At 47.7% G+C, this 25,674-nt stretch overlaps 1 protein-coding gene across 1 annotated transcript in view; it reads right to left on the bottom strand.

The window, feature by feature from the left end:
• Positions 1-386: 386 nt before the first annotated feature.
• The window catches only part of orb2 (cytoplasmic polyadenylation element-binding protein orb2), an 82,781-nt gene continuing 57,493 nt past the window's right edge, over positions 387-25,674 (bottom strand). The window contains exons 4-8 of the mRNA XM_076526030.1: positions 22,847-23,146; positions 22,278-22,390; positions 21,721-22,113; positions 21,508-21,618; positions 387-21,168 (exon numbers count right to left, since the gene is read on the bottom strand). Coding sequence (XP_076382145.1) covers positions 21,052-21,168; positions 21,508-21,618; positions 21,721-22,113; positions 22,278-22,390; positions 22,847-23,146 — 1,034 coding nt within the window. The 3' untranslated portion in view covers positions 387-21,051. The remainder of the gene's footprint in view (positions 21,169-21,507; positions 21,619-21,720; positions 22,114-22,277; positions 22,391-22,846; positions 23,147-25,674) is intronic.

The raw sequence follows: 25,674 nt of genomic DNA, 5'->3' as shown, positions 1-25,674 counted from the left end.
CGCGAAGTGTAAGGCCGATCGAAGGTTGATCAATCTTGTCCACAAGTTCGTCGAATTCGTCTTTTCGTTGGATATAACGTAGCACGGAGGGGAAAAGTTGCATCTGGTATTATATTATATATTATATATATATTATATAATATATTATATATAATATTATATATTATTATATATATTATATATAATATTATATATTATTATATATATTATATATTATATATCTCGATATATCGCCGAGAATATAAATTCGAATGCAACGTAATCTTTTCGAGACGTTTGCAGGCCCGCGAAAGAGGACTCGCCGTCGAAGGCGCTAGCTGGTTAGGAACGGCGCGCTAATTCTACGGTAAAAGGATCGGATGAAGTGAAGATAGTAACTCACTCAGTTCCATGAAAGAATCGATCTATTTTATAGCATCTCAAATTCAAGACAAAAAAGAAAATGTGATTCTTATAATTAATAACAAACACGTTGTCAAATTACGAAGGAGGTTTCACGCATTCGGTTTCTAATACGCGAGACTATTTTGGTTTCCATAGCCACTGCTTCTGCGCATTATTGTCTGCCCGCCTGTCTTTCCGTTTCTCCGTCCACATCGAGATTCTATTTTCGCTGTTCGAATCTAAAACCAAGATAAAACCAAAACGGAAAAGAGAAAGGCGCGGGGGGGGGTCGAGGTAGAGGAAGTACAAGAGCAAGTACAAGAGGAGGAGGAGGAGTGGGGAGGGGCGAGGAGTAGAAGAAGGGTGTAATCGAAGGAGGACGGTTGAACGTTGAAAGCAAAAGAAGATAAAAATCGAAAGCTGAAAGCTAAACGATTGCAGACAGAATCCGGACGGTAGGGTTCGGGCAGACAGGCGGGCGAACAAATCGTTCGAAAATCGTGGACTATGCTACTCGAAAGCTGTGGCTGGCTTTCCTCTGAATCTCACCGGTGTACGCGCAACAAATTCCATTTCCACTTTCTCCTGTTTGAAATATAAATCGCATTTGAAGTCCATTCTGCTTCGGCACCCATCATCAACGCCTCGATCGGATCGCGTTCGACCGCGTTCGAAACGCTCGTTTATCGTTAATCAGGGCGTGTTTCACGCGTCGCGCCGTTCAACGCGACAACGAACGCATCGCTTTTTTTTTCTATTATTTTTTTTTCCTTTTTTTTCTTTTCCCTTTGAAATCGGGGAGAAGTTGTTGGGTGCCAGACCCGTGCCACTCTTTCCGCTAAAGGTTTTCATACAAAATAATTAGAAAAATGTACAAAAATTCATAAAAATAGTAATAGTTACACAGTACAAATTACATCTGGGTAATTAGAGTAGTGTGATCGAGAAACGAGCTTGACAAATTACGATTCCCTACCACCGTTTCACACTTCGTTCTCTCTCTCTCTCTCTCTCTCTCTCTCTCGCTCTTTCTCTCTCTCTCTCTTTCCTCGTATGTGTTTCCGCCCGTATTTTCGTCGTTTGTCTCCGTTCGCCGTTTCTACACGGCCTCCCCCTCTTCTTATTTTTTTTTCTTACTCTCTCTCTCTCTCTCTTCCTCTTGCCCTTTCGTTTTCTCATTCTATTCGCCATTTCCCCAGCATTTCTTTTGTTTTCCCTTTCGATCGCGAAAAGGGAACGCCTCGCGGGATAATTTGAACGCACGCTAATTACCCGTGATCGATGATTCGTAATATTGTTGCACGCATACACACACGCTGACAGACACACAGATAGACAGACAGACAGACAGACAAATAGGCAGACAGACAGACAGACAGACAGACAGACAGACAGACAGACAGACAGTCAGACAGATAGACAGACAGACAGACATATAGTCAGACGGGCAGACAAGCAGGTAAACGGACAGACAGACAGTCAGGCAGACAGACAGTCAGTCAGTCAGTCAGGCAGACAGACAGACAGACAGGTAGATAGGCAGACAGACAGACAGACAGACAGATAGGCAGCCAGTCAGACGGACAAACATACATACAGACAGACAGACAAACAGACAGACGGATTCTGACATAAGATCAAATTCGCGGTCGTATTCCCTTCGATATTTCGTTCGCATCCGTTGGTTTTCTCGGTTCTCGACTCTTTTCTTCACTCTCGCTTGTCGCCTCCACCGAATAATGCTTTCACAGCGCATCGACGCGACGCGAACAAGTTTCTTTTCCTTCTTTTCCGGCATCTCTCGCCGCCTCCTCTCTCGTCTTCGGCTTCCTTATCTCGCCCTAATCTCACAGTCGCCGTTGAAACTAACGGATATCGGTAAAAAATTGCTTAGAAAATCGTTTACAGTTACGATCAACATAATAATTCCGGCGCGACCGTATCGGCCCGATGCGTCCCACGGTGTAATAAAAAATGGGTTGTTTATCGGAATTCTAGCTCGAAATCACGGTCCCGCATCGCGTTATCTTCGGAACGGTTGCCGATACACGATGCGATGCGACGCGATAAAATTGGCTGTTAATCGGCGTTCGCGGCGACGTTTGCGGTACGAATTATTATATCAACGATAACGAGCAACGATAACGATAACGGTCAACGATAACGATAACGATAACGAGACTCTCTTCCCGCGTCCACAAACTCCGGCGGTTTGCTCGCTCGTCGTTAGTTTCTTCAACAGAAAAGGAAATCGCGTTAACGCTTTACGCGAACGATAAAATCGCACGACGACGACGACGACAACGACGACGATGCGGGGCACAGCGGACACCGTATAATATTTCCTACGTGGCGCCGCGTGCGTATATATCGGCCTCGATACAAAAAATCGTTCGCTAAAAAAACGATCTTAATTTTATTAATGCCACAATACAATAGCCTCGGATCGCAACCGCCCTTCTCGCAGCAGCCCCGTCTGCGCCGCGGTGCAAAAGACAAGTTCTCGACAAGTTCCTTATCCGTTCAACCCCTTGACACACAAATCAAACGGAAAACTCTCACTCGTCCGGAAAAATACTATTATTATTCCATTCGACTCGACCAACCGAACAGCTGCGCGGAGCAAACCGAGAAAGAGGATGCTTCGTTTTGAAATTTGATCCGTGGACAATGCAACTTCGTTATACTCTTCGGTACTGTCGAGAAGGCGGGAGGGTGGCGGGCACCTTGGGCGTTGTAAACAAACCAGGACCGACGCGCGAGCGAAGCAACCGTGTGTAATCCAATAATATATAACTACGCTGACCGAATATTGTTAAGTATCTCCACGATAACTGCAAAACGGATATTTCTACAATCGAAGTACCCGGAGTTTAGTCTTTCTTTTGGGAATCTAAATGTTCCACTTGCGAACTGCGCACCTCGATATTAACACGTTGAATGCCACGCCGGTTTTACAGAAATCGTCCGATGAATCTTCTTTTATGTGATACATATATTATTGAAATATTATCTGTAACAGATAAGTTACAGTGCATAGCCATGCTTGACATGTTAATCGCGACAGGGATCACCGTTCGAATCGACGATGGTAATAATACAAAATTTTAGATGTTGACGTTTGTTTTAAATTATATATATATATTCCTATCAATTTGGGCGCGCCGGTCACCGGTGGCCCCCATGGCGTCACCGCCAAGTTAAGCGCCGGTCACCGGTGACCCCCGTGGCATTCAACGTGTTTAAAGCGTCAGTTTCAGCGGATGCAAACCTCTGCAAGCTAATACGAGCCGTTTATTTTGAAAGTGGCATAAGTCACTTTGTTTTTAAGTCGATATATTTAAGGATTTGCTTTTTAACACGTTTCAAAATATGGATGCTAACTTTCGAGAAGATTTACTTGTATTTGTTATATCTCAGGACACTGATATTTTTCTCGGTATAAATAATTTCGTATAAACATTAAGAAATCACCACTTTTCATTACGGTAAAGTGACTTGCGCCACTTTCAAAATAAACGGCTCATATACGTATACGTGTCACAGTGTCCAGCGACCCTGCAACCTTGACGAGAGTCAGAGTCGCCGAAGTGTACAGCGGCGCATGAAACGAATGACGACCCCGACTCGTCGTTGTATGTCAAGGGGTTGATCACGAGGGGCTCCGTGAACTTTTGACCCATCCGTATGTCCGTATCCGTGTCCATATCCGTATCCGTGTCCGTATCCCGGTCCGACGATCGAGAAACGAAAAGTTGTTTCCCGTCCCGCTGGTCCGAGCGTTTTACACCCTCTCTTCGCTCCTTCGCCCCGCGAATCGTTCCGCGCGTTCGCTGTTCGAACGGCATCGAAAGAGCCGAGAAACAAATTGATCGCGCGGCTGGACTAAGACATCAGCGCGGTCGAGCATCGCAGGAGCAGCAGACCAAAGGAGCGTTGTTCGGCGGAGCTTTCGGCTGCGGTTCGGTCGAGATTCGAGAAAATTGGCGGACCCGATGCTGACAGCAGTGAAAATTGGCGGTCGATCGGCCACGACGGCGCAAGGAACACAAAGGACTCCGAGCACCGAGATCGGTGCGACACCGTTTCCGTTTCCTTCATCCCGCCGTTCGTTCCTTCTCACCGACGATCGTCCTCCCTCCGGCTCTCCTCCCGTTAAAAATGTACACCTTCTACAACAATATTTTACGGCCAAAAAAATAAACTCTATCGTGCGTGTTATTGGCTAATTAAGCTAGAATTACCGACCGCACCGCGGCTGCGGCCGATAACGAAGTTAAACAGTAAATATCGCATTCCGCGTTCAGCGGCGGTGCTTTCATCTTCGCGGCTCCCCCTCCGTCCCCCCGCCCTCCCCCCTTTATCGTCGCGTTCACCTCGACCTCTCCGCGTTCTCGGTATTATTCAGGTATTATTCTTTCGGCGTTCCATTCGCTCTGCTTGTTCTTGGATCGCGATCGCCGCGAAGCGTCGAGGCTCTCGCGGCGTTCGAAATTCGAACGCGATCGCGGGGCCTGACGGATCGCTCCCGTGCTCGTTCTCCTATTCCCGTTTCCATTTCCACAGCGGCCTATCAATTCAACTATAGTTCGCGACGGATATCCGCGCGATCCCGTCGCTCGTCCGATCGCCGTAGAAGTCACTTCGGCCTTCGAACAGTAAACAGAACGAAACTCCGAACGCTCGCCGCTGTCTACGACCTATCGCCTACTTGTCTACCGGCTCGGAGTCGCTCGCAACTCGCTCCACTATTTTTCTACCCTAGGTCGCTAAGAACGAGTAGCAGCACTCTAACGCTGTTTTCCGTTGCGGCTCGCTCGCTGCGATCCGTCGCGTCGGTGCTCGCCGAGTCCGAGCTTGACCGTGAAAAACTTCGAAAACCGGTTACGGATCCTCCTCGTTGGAGACTAAAAATTCCAAAGCTCTCGGTGTCCGGCGCCGCGATATCTTCTCTTCGGTTCTCCGGCTCGTCGCGGAAACGTTTCCCGAAACGAACGCGACGGAAACGGTCGGGATATACCGGCTCGATCGATGCTAGAGATCGTTCTTCGCTGTTCAGTTCGCGGGCGTAGAAAATAGAAATTGGTTTTGATTGTCCCAGCTTTGAAATTCTATTCGTTACCGAAACAACTTTCGCCGGGCAACGGCGTAAACTTTCTCGCGACGGCGTCCGACGATCCACGGTGATGCATATACGCTCGCAGCATCGAACAATGGCCGACACCGCCGCTCTTTTAACTGTACAATGCTGTGTTTAATCGCGATCGAGATACGAGTCGTTCGCGTCGATCCGTGGAGACACGAGTCCAAGTAATAAATGTTACCGTGCACGTTGGTTGGAAAGCAAAGCAGGAGCAGCGGTCGCGCGGTTAATGTTAAATTGTTGTTCGAAAAATGTTTGGCGCTGTTACGTTACGTCGCCACGGTGTCGTGTAAAAACCTAGCTAGGACGCGACGTACGAACGATCGTCGGCCGACGGTTTCACGTCGCGTTGCTTCTCGTCGGGAATCGTCGACGCGTCGTCGCGACTCGCGACGCGTTCCAACGGCTGCGAATTGTCGTGCAGAAGCTCGAAAATATTGTCTGTTAACTGGAATTTCGGTCGCTCCACCAGGCGAGGAGGCTCTACGAGAATCGTCGACGGAAAGCTTCGAAGTCTTCAAAGTCTTCCCCTTGGCATAACCTTGAGATAACCTTGGCGCACGTGTTTACCGAGTAAGCTTTGCTCATTCCTGTTCTCTTTTTCTCTCGCATTCTTTCTCTTTCTCTCTGTCTCAATTTTTCTCTCATGCTCTCTCGCACTCTCTCTCTCTCTCTCTCTCTCTCTCTCTGTCTCTCTATCGCTTTCTCTCTATCTCTCTCTCTGTCCATCGAATCGTTAGAAAATACGGATCGAGCTGAATTTTTCATGCGCTCGAGTAACAGGAGAAAAGTTTGATCTAGACCTTTTGACGGAAGAAATATCGCATAGACGCACTTTAATAACGCTATTCTAGCACTGATAATGCGGTATTTAAAAGTTTGGTTTACGTACGCTCAGACGATACGATCTGATATTCGCGGATAAAGAGAAAAATGTTTCCTTTTAAAAACGCTACTCGAAATCGCCGTAAAAGTCGGGCTAAGATACGAACGCGAGAATCGTTGATTATCCTCAACCGGAAACGATATAAATTCGCCTTTAACACGTTCGATATTTCTCTCCTCTTCTCCCCTCTCGCCAACACTGTTCGTCGTCTCCCTCTCTCGCTCTCTCGTTCTCGCTCTCTCTCTTTCTTCTCCTCGAAAAAACTGCTACAACACGATTTATGTAAATACACGTAACGCATATCTATGTAGTGGGCTTGCTACATAAATCCCGATTAAATCGTTACCTCGTAATAAAAGGTCAAGGGGAACATCTAATTGTGTGTGTGTGTGTGTGTGTGTATTAAGATCTGATATATTATGTATAGATATTAATACGTACGTATGTATAAATTCGAATGCGCGCTTGAAAACTAGCAACGTGTGTTGTTTTTCTTCCCCGTCGATCGTCGAAGAAACTCGGGGCGGTCGGGGGCTGTATTATCTCTCCCATTTTTTTATACGTTTAATAAAATAGAAATTGCACGAGTATAATATCTGAGAGGTACAATAAAAATCGGTTACTTGAAAATTCTTCTAAATCGACTTGCCCGCGCCTCGTGAAACAACGTGTTTTATCGGGTATAGCTCTCGCGTGTGTGTGTCTCTCTCTCTCTCTTTAGTCGTCGCGATCGTGATATCGCCGTCGTGGTGTCACCCTCTCTCCGTTGTTGCTTCGACGTTGTTTCGTTCGCTTCGACGAAAACCCAACGACAAAACGATGATGCGCCGCTCCGGTGGACGACGTGAAGGTGGTCTCGTCTCGCACACGCGGCCAAACGGACGAAAAAGGTTCCAAAAAGGTTCCGTATTGCTCCACGGTGGCGCAAGTGCGTCACGCGGGACCCACACACCGTCGGACATTGCCGGCCGAACGGAATCGATTCGAGCGCGACTCGATCGATCGTGCCTGTCGTCGCGTTTAGAGATCGAACAAGGAAAACCCGACGGAGACGCGTCCGCGAAACGGCCCCCCGGCTACGACGGACGATGGTACAAGATTACGAGGGCGGCTAATAAACGCGGCAGTTATTGCTTCGCTTACGTGTGTGTGTGTGTGTGTGTGGTATGCTGCTTAATATCTCGATTTTTACGTTAAGCGTATAATCCGTGCGATACACAATGTTATATTCCCGTACGCTTTTGTCGTCTGAATCGTTTAGACCATCGGTTCCATCGCCTCGCGGCGAATTCCGTCAACGTGGACACGATCGATTCGCGTCGACCAAATTTCTCTCTCTCTCTCTCTCTCTCTCTCTCTCTCGTATTCCATCGTTCTCTCGATTATAATACTGTCTGTTGTGTGATCGACGACGACGACGACGAACAAGCGATCGTGTTTCTTCCCCCTCCCCTCGGCGACGCGACCGATCCCCGACCGACAACCGAGAATCCGTCCGCCATTTTCGTGCTTCTCCGGATATCGGCGCTGTCCGGTATTGCGTTGCGGTGGTCGAGGGGGGTCGATTATTATATCTAACTTCGTTTTAGTGTTGAACAATAGTTTCGTAGTATCCGATCTCTGGTATGATTGATGATCGGCGCTACGATCGCTCGCTCGCTCGCTCTCTTCGCTTATACTCTGGGAAAAACAGGGAAGAGGAATTTGCGTGAATCGATAGTGTGTGTGTGAGAGAGATGAAACAAAAATGAAAAAGAAACAACAAAGAACAACAACAACAACAACAGAACAAGTCGGAGTCCAGTGATCTTATGCGTGGTCTGCATTTGAACTAGAATACGAAAAGAAAACTCTTTTTTTTTAACAAAACAGAAAAAAAATAATAATAATATTGCGAAACGAAACAGAGGAAATCAAAATGGCGGGCGCGCGCCCGCCGGTTCGACGGAATAATAATACAATAATACAAAATATTGTACCTTACGGATCGGATAAAAAAAAAGGTTGAAAGTTTCGTTAAAGCGATCTCTCCGGGCGGACTATAATAACGTGGCCTTAATTTAAAACGTTATCGGCGTCGGCGGAAACGCGAGTCGAGAAATCCGGATCACGGTATACACAATTATACAATGTACAACGATACAAAAAAAAAAAGAAATCGGTACAACGATACACAACGGTGCAACGACGACGGTGTACCGCGACGCGTTACGGTGACGCGACACCGTTCGGTTACATATATGGTGAAATCGTAGAAACAACGTAGAAAAAAAAGAAAAACGAAAGGATCTCTCGAATTACGTAAAACAGTCTCTAAAATTAGTAGGACGTTCGAATCGTCTGTCGAATTTTACCTATTGTATCGGTGTTTTCTCTTTATCAAAATTCAAGGCTCGAAGAAGATATACAAACAAGGTTCTTCTCTTACGAAACGGAAGCGAAAACGATTCGTTCTCTCGTTCGTTTCTTAACTTCCGTGCAACTTTCGTGATTCGAGGATTGACTAGTAATAATCTTGCTCCTGTATCTCCTTATATACGTATATTCTCCCACTCCTCCCTCTTTATCGTTTCTTATCTCTCCTCTCATCTTCACCCTTCGTCTACCCCCTCGCGTCTCTTCTATCTCGTCCTATCTCTTTTTCTCGTTTTCTGCTTCGTTTTTTTTTTTTTTATTAAGAAAAGAAAAACCTCTGTCGATATTCAAGACGCGACCGTCGTCGATTTATTTACAAGACGGACGGCGACGAGGAGGAGCGCGCGCGCGCGCACGCTCGCTCGGGCTCGTCGTCGCGACGACGTCTCGTCGCCGTCCGACGATTAGCCGTCGCGCACACACACACCGTGGCTTCCCGTCAACTGTTCGTCGCTGTGTTTTTGTTTTTTTTTCGGTCACTGTACGTCGCGATCGTTCTCACTAAGTCTCGGATACAGCGAATTACGAAAAAGCGTACCTTATTAAAAATAGAAATGCAATGTAAAAAAGGGGGGCTCGGGGCTGGGGGATGGGGGATGGGCGAGGGGCTGTTTTTGTAGGATAAAATCGCGTCTTGCATAAGACAGACGTCGCGTGTGTGTGTCTCTCTCTCTCTTTCTCGCTCTCTCTCTCTCTCTCTCTTTCTCTCTCGATCGCTGTTTTCACCCAGAGGTGGGCAGGACATTAAACTACCTGTTATAGTATAAAAAAATAAAGATGATCGTTTGAACGAGCTTCGCAAAAACTTGCTTTAATAAAAAATTATATCCTTCGAGTAAGAAAAACCCTCGCAGTTTGTGTTTTTTTTTCTTTTTTTTTTTGGTAACTTCAAGTTAGGACTTAAGTTGCACTTGTAAGTTTCCTCTCTAATTGCATTATCGTTTATATTACAAAATCATAGAAATTTGCGTTCACAATTATACGCTAGGACAAAAGTGAATTATCTTAAGTAATAGTTATTAGTAACAAGGGGGTGGTCTGGGAGGGGGAGGGGGGTGGTGGCGGTGGTGTTGTTGGTGTTGGTTGGTGGTGGTGGTGGTGGTGGTGGTGGCGGGTTTTCCAGGGGTGGTTCTACGATAACTTACGAATATAAACGGCGATAATTTTTACAATAAAAACAAACGTCGACGTATAAATGTACATAAAAAGATGCGTAGAAATCCGAAACGACATTTAAAAAATTCACTTTCGTTATCATCGCTATAATAACTTTCATTCCACCGTTTCGTGTAATTGTTTCCTCCTTTTTTTTGGTTTTCTCTCGCTCTTGCTCTCTCTCTCTCTCTTTCTTTCTCTTGTCTCGCTCACATTTTCTCACGCATGCGCTCTCTCTCTCTCTCTCGCTAGCTCTCAATTTTCTGTCTTTTCCCTGTTACACACCTAAAAGACGTTTTCTATCCTCGTAAAAGTTTTCCACAAAACAAAAGCAGTCAGACTTGCTACATTTACTACGTAAAGAAAAGCGCATGCACTGTGCCCGCCTCTGGGATGCACTCAACCCCGTATTTCTATTCCTGTTCTTTCCTTCTCCCCTCTCTCTCTCTCTCTCTGTCTCCTTCTTCTCCTTTCTCTCGCACATACACACGCACAGGATAAACTCACACAGATGGACGCATACGGAAAAGTACACGCTCGCCTAGTTCTCTCGTCTTTCTCGTTCTCCCTGTTGTCCCCCGTGGATCCCGATCGCGAGGAGATTTCTGGTTTCCGGATTTTCCGCGTTCCTTATGTTCTTTCGCGCGCTTATTGAAGACCCATTCGACGTCTTCGTGCTCTCGTTAAAAAAATAAAAAAATATCATCTCTTTCCTTTGTTCTGGCTTTTCGCGTTTCGATCCGTCTTTCATCGGATATTCCCCCTCTCCCTCTCTCTCGCACTCTCTCACACGCACGTTCACACGTATACACACAGATTCTCTCTCTCTCTCTCTCTCGTTCACTATTTTATACTCTCTCTCTGTTCGACCGCTGCATCCGTATCTCTCTCTTTTCTCTTTCGTCGGCATCGTTCGGTTTGCTTCCTTTCGTCCGGTAAGAACATTGCACGGCTCCCAGCTCCATTTTATACTGTCTTATAGGCTTATCACGTTTTACGCTCTAAGTATTTCCAAGTGTGAAACATATACACATGTACATACATTATTTAAGTTTACCGCTGTACCACATTTACATTTAACGTATCTAAGCTATTCTTTTTTTTTTCTTTACCTATTAGTCTCGCGCGCGCGCGCGCGCGGGCCAGTGTCGCGGGTCCAGAGTGTTTATCGGAACGGCCTCCCGCTCGATGTACTCTAATCAATTAATCGCGGATAATCAAGTCTGTGATCGTCCGGCAATTGCAGAAAATATAAAGTACCTGTTGAACCCGTGAACCGTGTCACACGCCACGTAGTCTCGCGATCGAACAGTCTCGCGTTGGAATCGTTCTCGGTTAGGATCGCAACTACACAACCGACTTTTGACCGAAGCCGAACGGGTTCTCTCTCTCTCTCTCACTCTCTCTCTCTATCTATCGGCTCGCGGCTGCGATTCCGCGATCGTCCCGCATCTTCGCATTTTCCGCGTTCTCGCGTTTCCCTGGATCGCTGCGACCTCGCGTTCGCACTAATCTCTCTCTCTCTCTCTCTCTCTCTCTCTCTCTCTCTATGCGCTCCGCACGCGTGTCGGTGTAGCGCGCGCGCGCGCGCGTGCGTTGCGTCCGCGCGCGCATCGTGTTCGGCCGCGTGTCAATCGACTGTGTTTCTTTGGTACATGAAAGGTATGTTGTATATAAAAATACAGATAGAAATAGAGATACAAGTAAAAGATAATAACGGCGTTGAACGGTCGGGAACGCGTTTGGAATATTACAAACTAGTAGTAAACATCGTGGCGAGAATTAACGAAGTTACAGCCGGCGCGGCGAAGGCGGTGGCCGGAACTTCAAAGTTGCAGCGCGGTCGGTTTTAAACCGTCGCGGGAAATAAAACCGTGCCCGCTGCGACGGACCAACGGTTGCGGGTTGGGGAGGGGTGGGGGGGATCCGCCGCCGACGAATCGGACGAGCCGTCGTCCGGCGTCAACATCTGCGCGACAGAAACCAAGAGAGAAGACGGGGGGGGGGGGGGAGACAACGTTTCTAATAAATCTCGCGAGAGATTTCCTTGCGATGAGAAAAAAAAAACAAAGAAAAAAGAAAAAGAAGATACGGGAACGTCGCGATTGGTCGCGTCCGACGCGACTCTCCCGCGAGTCCCTTGGTTTTTCGGCAGTTTTTCCATCGGCGGAGGATGCACAGAGTCGGTGTAATAATAATCGCTCGACAGAGTCGCTCGATCGAAAGCAAACTGGCGGAATTCGACCGGAACTATATACGGGAACTCGTGTACGTGGTACGAGCGAACGAATCGCTGCCGGCGCTTCTCCTTAATCACCGTACAAAATGTACGAACGTTTAAAAAAATAAAAATCAATCGAATCGTACGCGGAAACACGATAACATCGAGGAGCGAGTAAGGGAAGTTGCGGACACGGTTGCTCTCGACATGCGTACGGTCGCGCGTTACCGCGCATGCGTCGGGCATCGATCGTCGCCGAGTCTCTTGCCGCGGACGAGCGGAGAGCGTCCGTTCCCCCTCCATCGCGCCGGAGGAGGAACTCGCGGGCTTTTCGAAACAGCCGAACTCGTTCTTCGCTCTCGCATCGCTCCATCTCCGTTCTCGTCAGAATCGCCACCCATTCGTCGGCGAGAACCGTTCAACTTGTGGTTTCATTCGCGTTTCCATTCTCTCTCTTTTTTCTCTCTATCTTGCTCGCCCTTTTTCTCTCGCTCTCGTACACAATACGACGCTCTCTCTCTCTTTCGTGCTCTCTTTCATCGTTTCAATAGCTTCTAAAACGCATGCACGCTACGGATACATTGTACTCGTCCTCTCTCTCTCTCTCTCTCTCTCATGCATTCTCTCCAAACTAATTGTAAGATATTTAGACAAGAATATAACAGCGGTATAAAAACTTCTCAACACTGAAAAATACAAATCTATCGTAAATGACTACCATTTTTACTCGTTCCCCCCACAATTTTCTCTGTTTTTTCTGAATTTTCGTTACGTCACCTCGTTCTCATCGCTCCCTCTTCTCGGTGGTGGACACACGCACACGTGTTTGTTTGCTTCTTTTTTTTTGTTTTTACACGCGAACAAACGGTACACGGACAACGTAATTATATTGTGTATTCGTATGTGTCTGCTCGTCGATATTGCACAGCTGGTTCCGTCGTTTTCCTATGCCCATCACATTCTCACTCCCACTCTCTCTCTCTCTCTCTCTCGCTCTCGCTCGTTGGTCTTTCTCAGACTATTCGCGTTCTAGTTTTCGTTTCCGTTCTTATTCCGGTTCGCTGTGTAGCGCGGTTTTTTTTATCTCCCTTCTCCCTTCATCCGTTACATCCGTTTCCAAGTCTGTCAGAATATATTAGATATTTCGTTCGTTATTATCAATAATATATTAGTACTTCACGTATATGTATGTACAGACATGTCTCTCTCTCTCTCTCACTCTCTCTCTCTCTCTCTCTCTCTCTCTCTCTCTCTCTGTCTCTGTCTCTCAGCGTCCGTGTCACGCGTACGGCCGCGTCACCGCGTTCCCATGCGTGTACACACATACGACCGTATAATAATTGTCATTATATTATATATTATGCTTTATCACACATATTACAAAGGAGGTGAAGAATCATATCTAACGTATTATTTATTATTTTGCTTTTTTTTTGTTTACCTTTGTCACTAGGGATACCGAGCGACGGACTTTGCCGGGCGGTCGCGTCGCGCCGCGTGCGGCACACGACGCGCCGCCGAGCATCGTCCCGGTCGTCGTTGTTTATTAATTACTATTATCAATTATCTCTCGTTAATTATTATGATTATTTATCATAATTATCGATATTAATAATTAATTATTTGAATTCACGTCATTGTTAATTTCTTTTTCTCCCGCGCTCGAATCGCTCGACGCGCCTCGTTCGCGAGAAGCGTGCGCGCGCGCGCGCGCGCCCTCGCCCTCGCGACTCGCGTTACGTAGAAAGTTTTCGCCTATAATCGAAAAAAAAGTGAACGCGATCGCGCGGCAGCGACCGCGCGCACCTTTTTCCTTTTTTTCTTCTTCCCGCCTGCTATATATCGTTTCCAGCGTCTACGCGTCTCTCTCACCCGCCGGGCTTTTCGTTTCGCCCCACTTTCGATCGCGAACGACGAACAAGAGACTACGAGATTGCAATTTCCGTGCAGCTACGACGACGAGATATCGTTTTTTTTTTTCTTCTGTGTGCCCCTATATACGTATTTCTCCTTCGCCCGACGGCGTCGAATAATAACCGTCTCTCCCCCCTCTCTATCTCTCTCTGGTCTCTCTCTCTCCCTCTCTCATCTCGTTCACGTTCACGTTCACGTACACGTACTCGTACTCTCGATCTCGCTCTCGCGAATACAAACTTTCAAGTGATATGTTCGCGGGTCACGGCGATTTCGTTCGACTCCGAGCGCGCCACTCTTCTCATCAATTTCCTAAGGAACCGGACGGCGACGGGACTACTCGCTCTCGGGTCCCGCCCGATTCCAGTACTTTTTTAAACTTACATATTTTCGACTAGCTATCGGGGTCGCGCGACGGCGGCGGCGTCCCCGAGGATTACTCTCTCTCTCTCTTCTCCTCTGCGCAATTAAATTAGAAATTACAAATTCGAATAAGAAATTCATCGAAACGAGCCTACCAATTTGCCTAAGAGCGAGCCACCGCGTGCGGCGGGGCGCATCGTTCGGGACACGTCGGCCCGTACAAATTAACTAAAGAAATCGTGTTCCGATCTTTCTATTATCCTCCTTCGCGATCGTCGATCGTTCGCGTTCGATACAGATACGATACAGATACGTTGGTTTCGCCGGCGTCGTCGTAGAAGCACGCGAAAACACAGAAAACAGCGGCCGACTCGCGGGCGTTTCTCGCGATCCTATCGAATTGATACCGCGCGCGCGCGATCTCGAACGTGCGACACACCGCGGGGGTTGGTTCTTTTCTCTTCTTACACCTGTTTCTTCTCCTTCCCCCACCACCACCTGCCCAGTTTTCCTAATTTTTTTCCTAGCGTGTGCGTGCGTGCGTGCGTGCGTGCCGCGAATCCATCCGACTTGCAGCTCTGTCTGCTCCTCCGACTGTCTCTATTTTTTGCCTAGCTTCCTGTCTGTCTGTCTGTCTGTCTGCACGACTGCCTGCCTGCCTGTCTGTGATAGTCCTTCTCCAATTTTTAACCGACCGTTCGCGTCGCGACGGAGGACACGCGTTACAGCAGTAGACGCCAGACAGGGTTGATTTTTTTTGTTCGGACACGGTCCGCGATTCGGGCTAGAATTCTGCGTTTCTCAACGAATAGAAAAATTTGTCTAGAAAAATTTCGGTCTCTCTTCCTTGTCCGAATCACTCGTTCCTTCCGAGCTCTCAAACAATACTACCCCCCCCATAAATATATATATTTATATATTATATATATTACATATTATATATAATATGTATTGTAATAATGCATATTATATATATAATATAATCACAATATATTATATATACAATATAATTATAATGCATTATATATATTATATATATATGTAGTATATTGTACATATTATATATATTACATTACATATATATTATAAACACAATACACTCCATATATATATGATGCATTATATATATAACATATTACATGTATCACATATTATATCATATATATTATGTATTACATAATATACATACATATATATTTATACATATTTATATATATATATATTTATATATTAATATGCATTAATATACCTTTTTCTTTAATTATCAATTGATTTAGGTGAATTGGTACCTAGTTAAGTTTCGCTACAAGTATGTATAATCGATCGATCATCGGGGGAGAGCCTGTCCGGGTGCGGAACGAGATTACGATTTACGCGAGCGTCCCTCGCCGCTTTTGCATCTACGAGATTTTCGTTTACGTTTTACGGTCCCGTTCGCGCGTGCAACGAGATCGGATCCCGCGCGAATTCGCTCCGCCTTCGTTCGATAATTATGCTACCTATATGGGCGACGACGTATCATCGACTCGCGAATTACAAATTGCAATCGGCTGGTGCGTCGCGTGCGCGCGAATTCCGCGTTCCGCGACTCCGACTCGTTCACGCGAGAGCGGCACGCGCCGCGGAGGTATGCATCGAAAAAATTACGCTAACTAACGCTCGTTCCCCCACGTTAATCGTTTCTTTTTTTCGCTCTCCCCCCCTCTCTCGATAGAATCGATCGGTTCGATTATCGGCCGTATTTTTCATTCTTGCTCTTTCGTCCACCATTTCGCTCTCTATCTCTCTCTTTCTCTCTTTTCCATTTTTCTCTCACTCTCTCTCTCTCCTTCTCTCTCGTCCACGTAAAAAGTTAGTCGGCCGATCGTTTCCCTAATCCGCCGCGAACGGTCCGAAAACTCGTCGAACGCGTTAAGAAAAAGATTAAACGTTATTTAGAATATTATCGTAGCAACGAATAGAAAAATTCAGTATGTTTGTGTTTTCCTTTCATCTTTTTCTTTCCGTTCTCTATCGACTAATATGTATGTATAGGTGTATATACACGATGCGTATTCCTAGTGTTCTCTCGCGTATATCTCAGACTTTGGGGGGGGGGGTGGCGTCGTGACCGTGCGCGTGCCTAATTACGGTGCGAAACCGTTGTCTCGAACGCTCGTCTGCGAACGTTACGCGCTCGCATTTCACGGTCTCACAATTCGCCTCGTACCGCCGATATCTCTGCCAATGCCCTGCCGAACGGCCGTAAAGGGAGATGACCGGATCGCGGGGAGGGGGGAAACAACGTCCGAACGGCCGCTTCTCGCGCGTGCCCGCCTAAATTCGTCTCCCGACGGTTTCGTCGTTCCTGATTCTCCTCGGCTGCGCGCGGCTCGAGTACCCCGCGCATGCGCAGAGCGTCCCGTCGAACCGCTCGCGCGATACCGGCACGAATTCGTACGAACGAAGGGACGGAGGGTTTTTATCTTTCTCCACGTTATTTTCCCTAATTTCTCTCTCTCGCTACCTCGTTCGCTCGCTCTTTTCTGCTATGTCTCGATTTTCCCTCTCTCGCGCGTGTGTGTCTTGTCTGCGGCGTCCCCGAGTTATCTTCGCGCTTCGTTTCATCCGAGCGTACAGAGCTCGTACCTCGTGCGGTGCCTAAACGTCACCTAATCTACGGCGACAAGTATATACAAAAAACAGTACCAAAAAAATAAATATATATGTATATATATATAAATATATGTATATGTATATATAGACGCGGAGATTACTTTTGTTTTTCCATTCCTCGTTATCGGACCCTCGCGATAATAATATATCGGTCGATTCGCGATCGCCTGATCCATCGATTCGTACACAGGTGGGTGTTTTCTTTTTATCGATCGTAGTGTGTTTAAGCGCGCGCGCGCGCGCGCTCCTGTGTGTCGGTGTCTGTGTATATATCCCGTGTGTATGAGTGTGTAGGTGTTGTTTTCCTGGCGTCCCGGTGCATGTCTATGCGACTGCGTGCAAGCGCAGCACGCGCGTTATAGTGTGTCGTTTAACGAGTACTCGTCGTGCGAGGTTAATCTACGAGCTTATATGGTTTCGACCGATGATAAATGCTACGTACAGAACACGTCCATCTATTTAAGCAGAACGCGGAGCTCCGTGCGCGCCGCTTTCGTTGCTCCCGTTCGCCGTTTCCCGAGAAGCTGGAGGAACAACACATTCGCTCTCTTCCACGCGCACATTTTCTCTCTCGCTCGCTCACTCGCTCACACACACTCTCTCTCTCTTTCCTATTTCTTCGTCTTCTCCGAAACAGATTCGGGACTCGCCGGAAGACCGGCGCGCGGTTCTCCCTCGAAAAATTAGAAGCGATTACGCGTGTATCTCGGTCGAGAGAGGATATTTACGTTTTTTTTTTGTTTGTTATTTGTTCCTTTAAACTACGTCGATCGCATTCACTGCGTTTGATTATTATATGCCGAGCGAAGAGATTCGTTTGCTACGAAGAGAAAACGCGTTAATTATTCTCGATCGAAGTTGATTCTCGCGCGCGCGCATCGTGACCGCTTTCGTTATCATCGTGTCTCGGAGGAATCGGTGTTATGTACAAGAAGGAGGGATCCACATGCGAGATGTTAACTATGAATCTAAAACACGTTCGTCCGCGCGAAAACAATTTTACAGGTCGCGCGCGTATTGTTTGCCTGTTTCCAATTATCTATAGGACGTATCAAGACTAAAATTAACTACGAACACGACCGTCGGCTGTTTCGCGTCGCTATCGTCGAGGACGAGGAACAATCTACGCTCTCTCACTCTCTCACTCTCTCTTGTTCGCCGTCCTCGATGACCACGTTTCTCGCGGTGCACGAGGGCTAGATTATTTTACAGTATTGTAGCGTTCCGAGTATGATTCCGCGAGAGATACAAGCACCGCTCGTTTTCCTCGAGAAAGGATTCGTGGTGTGTGTTTGTGTGTGACCCAGTTACTGCGTCCACGTTCCGCGTCTTCTCGTTCTCCCGCCTCTTCGTCCCCGCCTATACGCCGATCCTTTCCGAACGGAATCGATCAATTCCCGCGGTCAGCTTTTCCCAGAGTTCGTGGACGCGACGCATGCGACCTTCGATTTTGTACTCTCCCACATTACCCGCGCAACAATTCAACAGCGTAAGAGCGTAATTGTTTCCGTCCGATGCGACACCAACGCGGCCCAAGTTATTATTTTGCTATCGCTCGCGCGCTTCTCGCTCGCTCTCCCTTCTCCATCTCCCTAGCGAACGACCCTTCGAGACCTCGAACGGGGTTGCTCGTCGTAAAACGGCCTCGAGGTATTGGCAGAGAATCAGGTACGGCCGGATCGCGGGCTAAGCAAATTTGACTATCAACTTTTTAAATTACCCATCTAGCCTTCGATTTCTATATCTTGTTTTCCTTCCTAGATCATCGTGTCTCTCTCGCTCTCTCTCTCTCTCTATCTTTCTCTCCCTCGATCACCCTCGTCGCGTATCTCTCGCGATTTGCTTGCACACGCATTCACCGTGCATTCGTTCCCTCTCTCGCTCTCCCTCTGTCACACGTCTCTCTTTCTTTCCTCGCGTCGCACCCACTCAGTTTTCGCTACGACTCTCTCTCTCTCTCTCTCTCTCGCTTTCTCTCTTCTTCCTCTCTCTCTTTCCGCTTGTTCAATTTTTGCTACATCTCGCACTCGGTTAAGTTAATGGGTAAAAAATCATCCGTGTCTTTCGAATATTCTTCCGCGAACAATAACGCGCGAGATCGCGTTCCGTCCCACGCGAAAAACTCACACGTACAATGCGTATATACGTGTCCTGTAAATGTATATATTTACATGTACACAAACACATATATATATATACACACGCACGTACACGTGCGGTCACACGTATATAGGGGTACGCGTACGTTAGAAACGTACCCTCTACGTAACAATATCGATTAAGTCCTTACGAGCTAAAGACTGTGTGATACAGAGAATTAACTAATACACAGCGGTTCGAAGCGTGGATGATATTCGTTATCTATTCAACATTGATTCGCGAACGGTTCGTAGTCTGGTTTCGCTTTCTCTGACTATCTATCACTCTGGTTTTCGCGTTTTTCTACCAGCTCTCGTTCCCGTCGACTCTGCGATCTCTCTCTCTCTCTCTCTCTCTCTCTCTCTCTCATCCTGTCCCTACGTATATTCCTAGATTTGTCTACTACGTCGATCGTGTATCTCGCGTCGAATCGGAGGCACCCGCGCCCAGGTTTCTCTCTTACCATTTCTGGTTCCGTTCGCGAGTCCGTTTTCCCCGGCGTTCGTCCCCCGAGACGCTGCGCGCTCGCCGAGCCACAGAGAGGAGACGCGGTCGCGCGGCTCTTCTTTGCTCGACAGAAGTCGTCGGCTTCTCTCGGAGGGGGGGATGGGACCGAGCGCGATCGTCCGTCGCGTTCTCTCCAGCGAGAGACTCGCTCCACAAAAGAAGAGAAGCCGCGCGCGGCTGAGAGAACGATCTTCGGTCGCGACGGCGCCGCGCGATCCTGGATCGGATATCCGAACACCACCGACGATTCGACGCGAGATCACGAAGAGACGCGGCGAACGGACAAGCGAGCGTTTCCCTCCGCGACGCGACCAACCAACCGACGACGCGCGCGCCGAAACACGACCGACGCGTTTCACGCGCGACTCGTCCGCGCGCGCGTCGTCTCGCGCACAATCACCGGCGACCACCGTTTCGGTTGGTCGTTTCGCGCGTCCGTTCGCGCGCTCGTTCCTTCGTCGCGGATGCGTCGACATCTTCCAGGCGACGCGGCGCTTCTCCTCTTCTTCGACGATTTCGTCTCTTCCTCGACGACGACGACTCCTTCTACTTCTTCTTCTTTTTCTTCTTCACCTCTTCGACGACGTCTTCTCCGATCGCAGCGCGTGGAATCGGCGCGACGTCGAGATGCGATCGGCGTCCGGGAAACGAACAGCATATTCGGATGTTGGATCTCTTCGCCGAGCAAATCGGCTCGGCGTTGCGTCCCGAGTAGCGGTGGAGCACAAGTAGTAACTGGTCGTAGTAGAATATCGTGGTACTAGTAGTAGTTTGTAGTAGAGTAGTAGTGGTAGTAGTAGTAGTGGTAGTAGTAGTAGTAGTGGTAGTAGTAGTAGTAGTAGTAGTAGTAGGTAGTAGTAGGTAGTAGTTGTAAGTAGTAGTAGCGATAGAGCAGTAATAGTGGTAGGCGATAATAGTGGTAGAGTAATAGAATAGTGCTAGTTACCGACGATCGAGTGGGTAGCAGTAGTAGAAACTGTGTGATTTTCGGATTGTATCTCGATAGATAAAGTAAGTGACGAGGAGGTGTGGCTGACTGTCGGGCGCGGGGAGGTGAGGTAAACCGAGTTCGGTCGAGTTCGACTTCGGTTAACGCGAGGTTGCGGGCTCAAAGTGGGGGGTATAATGATAGGTAGCGGGTCTCGCGGAAGGATGCCTGGCTTGGAGGGAGGTTGATTGGGGCTGGGGGATGGGTGGGATGGGGGGATTCGTACGAGCGGTAGTTAATTAGCTAGGGTTGCGAGATAATTAGGGACAACGCAGCTGGGGTTAACACCAGCGGTAAGGCACGGCTCGAGGTCGATCCGCACCCTCCTTCACCAGCGGTTTGTGGAACTCCCGACCCGGTCGAGAATGAATCGTTGCCCAGCAATGCTCGCAATAGTACTGCAATAAAAGCGACATGTTTACATTTTCGTTTTACTCCCTCCTTCGCTCTGTCACGCTCTCTGTACACCTCGCACTCTCTATTTACCTCTCTCTCTCTCTCACACACACACTCTCTGTTTACCTTTCTCTCTCTCTCTCTCTCTCTCTCTAACTCTTTGTTTACCTTTCTCTCTCTCTCTCTCTCTCTCTCTCTCTCTGACTCTTTGTTTACCTTCCACTCTCTCTCCCTGGCTCTTTGTTTACCTCTCTCTCTTTCTCTCTCTCTCTCTCTCTGTTTACTCTCTGTTTACCTTTCCCTCTCTCTCTCTCTTTCTATCTTGAAAGTGACTGGCTTACCTGCAAGCAGGTGACGTTGGCGCAGAAGAACGGCGCGAATTTGCCTCCGCAGCGTTGTCCCTGACACTCGTCGCACATTTGATCGTCCAGAACGTACGGTTTCACTTCGACCTTGACGAAACGAGAACACATTATAATTCCCACACGGGTCGAGACTCATCGACGAAACGCGACGTACCAAAAAAAAAGAAAGAAACATTCGCGCGGACTCACCCTTTTGTCAATGTCAGCGTGCTGCAGCTGAACGAATCTGGCCGATATGGCAGCTATGTAGCTTTGCTGATTGCTGAAGGCGACCCTGCCGGCGCCCTTCGGATACTTGAGCTCGGGATCGGTGTCGATGCCGGCGTAGCACACACCGCCGTAGAGCTTGTCCATGATGGTCGCGAGCTCGAGGGCCTTCAGCGGTCGGGGCACGCCGCCGACGAACACCGTTTTACGGGGGTCGAGCGGCATCGAGGCGTCGAGGACGAAGTCCGCGTCGCTCAGTCGCCACGGTCTGATCTGCACCGGCTTGTCCTTGGTGGTCGGCGAGCTGACGCACAGGTACAGCTTCTCCTCGTCCTGGATGCACGCGTCGATCAACTGTTGCACGGATGTTTCGTCCTGTCGTGGAGGATCGCGGAAAGAAGATCGGTAAGAAACAAACGTCGACACGAGCAAAATCGTGATCGTGTGTTCGCGCGCTACTTTCGCCCGCGTAATAACGGACGAACGAACGAACGAACGGAGAACCGCCGGTACGCGGCATTTCTTTTTCTCGAAGTTACCTGGAAAAGCAGGAAGGCGTAGCCTTTCGGTGGAAAGTAGGATTTACTCTCCGCCTTGTGCGGCCAGTCGACCACCAGCGATCCGAAACGACGAAAACTGGCTTTGATCTCCTCTGCGGGGAACGAAACGACACGATCAGAAACCGTAGGGAAATAAATGTTCACGGAGAAATTAACCTACTGCACTCCGCGCCATCCCGGGCGCCATCTACCAGCCAATCGGCAAACGCTTTGTCGCGAAAACGTGCGCTTGCAAACCTTTATATTATATATATAATAATATTATATTATGATATAATATATAATATAATATATATAACTAATATAAATATAACTAATATTATATATATATATATATATAATAGTAATAAAATACAATATTATAATTACAAATAATAATATAATATTCGATTTATATGAATCTGCGGACATCGAGGAACACATTCGCAAGAGAGAACAACATTTTATTTCTAACAATTCTCTACGGTACGATAAAGAATTACGGCGTCTCCCGGGAGCGAGCAACGGAGTGCAAAGAGGTCGAAGGAAAAGGGAAAAGGGCGACGTACCTTCGTCGATGTCCGGCGGCAGTCCGCCGACGAAGACTTTTCTAGAAAATCGTTCCCCGATCTCGCTGCCCTGGCTGTGAGGACTGCTCCGACTCGGCGAGGATAGCGGCGGCGCTGCCTGCGAGCCGGTTATCCCGCTGCCGACACCGACGCCGACCCCGACACCGACACCGACACCGACGCCGACGCCGACACCGACGCCGACGCCGACCCCGACGCCGTCCAGATGGCTCGGCGCGTTCGAGTCCTCCAGCAGGGTTCCGGTCTGGTCGTCGAGACTAGGGAAGAACGGTGATTTGCCTGCGAACACACAAACGGTTTTCGGTCTCAGCATCGGTCTCCGAGGTCCATTCGGTTCCGCGGCGGGCGGAGCGGAGTGGGGGAGGGCCGTCGCCGGTCCGTGGGCCGAGCCTCTGTTGCCCGGGTGGTTACGTGACGCATAGAGGAGAGTCTCTATCGGGGCCGGAAATCGCGGGGGATCGAAGAACTTACTGTATCGCTTCCGGATGGGAAATCTGACACGTCTGACGAACGTCGCCATTTTTGAGAACGGATCGTTTGTACACGGCTGGCGAAGAAATTCGCAAGGATTCGTTCGGGTTATCTGTGCGCGGAAAACTCGACCGTTCGCTTCGCCCGCTGTCGTTACGAGGAAACAGAAAACGGCCAACGGAAACGGAAACAACAGAGAGCAGAGACGAATCGCGGCTGCCACCCCCCGCCCCCCTCCGTGCGTCGGCGAAACAATCGAGGTAGGTTCCGATCGGCCTTCGGCTTTTTCGACGGCCACCGAACGGAAACGCGACGCGGGAGCTCTCGGGGAGAGCGTCGCCGACGCCATCTTGCCGACGGAGCGGCGTTTCGCTGATCGAAGCAGCCCGCTCGACCGAGCGACGGCCGAACGATCCGAAACGGTTGTTCGGTTCCCCTTTGCGTCGCGTTGTAAATTTTGCGAACGCTTCACGGACGCCGATTGTCAACGCCGCTGTTTTTAGGCAACGGTATCGATTACGCCGGCCGGAGAATCCCGGAGTTATTTCTGCCGGGGCCATTCGATCGCGCGCGAACAGCCAATGAATCGCTCGCGCGGCGGACAACGAGAGGACGCCGCGCCGTCTTCACGGCGCTGCGGCGTGTATCGATTCCTTGAGAAACAAGAAACGAGTGTGATCTCGATGTTGGACTTCCATTTGGTTACAACGAAATAATAATATGGTAAAGTATATAAAATATAATAATAATAATAATAATAATAATAATAATAGTAATAAATAAATATATATTATTGTAATATATATAATATAATATAATGGTACATATAATGGTATTGCTGATAACAAGAACAAAATGATATATTATTATATTATATAAATATATAATACATTGTTATCAGTAACTATATTTTACCATTATATTATATGTACATTTTTCATATATATTATATATATTACATATATGTATATACTATATATATTCAGAAATATTGCTATATCAAGGTTATGTTAAGGTATATTAACACTAAACCTACCGCGGTCAAAGCGACCGCTTTCTTATTTTGCAATTCTGCAAAGTTCAGAGACTCTTTCATGGAAAACGCTTGAATAAGTTATATTATTGGAGCAAGTTTTATATTAAAAACTTTACAAATTCGAAATAAATTCGGTCTTCTCACTCGGAAAGTGTTAATAAGTAACCGAGTGCGCTCGGTTTCCTCAAGAGATGCCCGGGTAATTTTCTCATGGTCAGTATTTCATGGGTAATCTCGGTATCCGGGTATCTCGTGCGTAATCCGGGTGTGCCCGGAATATCTCGTAAGCATATACTGCGGACGTTTATGCACTTACGTGGCATGCGGCAGCTTTTTAACCACTTAGCTTTCGTCGATCTATCCTTAAGATCAATTTTGTACGCATTTTATCGATCGCACTGGGTGCAGTTTCTTTCCGTCAACTTGTTTTAGTATTATTGTTTTTTATTTTTATTTAGTATATTATTTAGTATTATTTATATATATATATATAAAGATTATATATGTGCGCAAGAAAAGATAAGTAGTAAATAATAGTAAATATAATAATAGTACTAATAACAGTAAAGGTAGTAGTAAATAATAAGCCACATGTTTAATCGTTCAATACATCTACCGATGAACAAATTATACATTATAGAGATATTATTTAAAATTGACTTATCTCCGTTTTTCGTATGGAAACCGGCCATTCTGTATCATTCGCAGCTAAGAGAAATGTTAAAATGCAAGGAAATCTATAAAATAATCAGATCTAACAGCATGTCGACGTTTTTTCAACAACGAACGATCTGTTTGTCAATCGACGAAGCAAATTATTCTGAAATTCAAAATTTCGTGAAACTACGCACGAACATTTGCATAAAGATCCGCAGTTTACTCGTAAGGTCACAGCTCGAGTCGGCACGGTTCCGTCGACGCGAGGCGCTGCGAGGCGAGGCGGGGAATGACTCGCAGCCAGCATCGTGCACGTATCGATTAGAAGGTTTTAGGTCCCCGGGTTCTCCTGCTTTCTCGTAACTCCGGGCCACGGTTCCGCGTTAATCATCCCGCAAGCCTGACAGCAGTTTCGATCGAATTCGGCATACGGTATCCTTCTCTCTCTCTCTCTCTCTTTCTTTCTCACGCACACCGTTCATTTCCGGTTCCGACGTTGGCCGTTTCTACGTACGTATTTGCGTTCGATTCGTGCACAGGTTAGCCCGATCGCAACGCGGGGCGCGCGCGGCGCAGCCTCGGCTCGGCTCGGCTGGCAGAGCTGCGCGCGCATCGATCTCCAGCGTGTACACGAGGCGGGGGC

Source organism: Megalopta genalis, chromosome 13 (assembly GCF_051020955.1).
Source record: "Megalopta genalis isolate 19385.01 chromosome 13, iyMegGena1_principal, whole genome shotgun sequence".
NCBI lineage: Eukaryota > Metazoa > Arthropoda > Insecta > Hymenoptera > Halictidae > Megalopta > Megalopta genalis.
The sequence above is the reverse complement of the archived record's forward strand: the minus strand, read 5'-3'. Positions and strand labels throughout refer to the sequence as shown.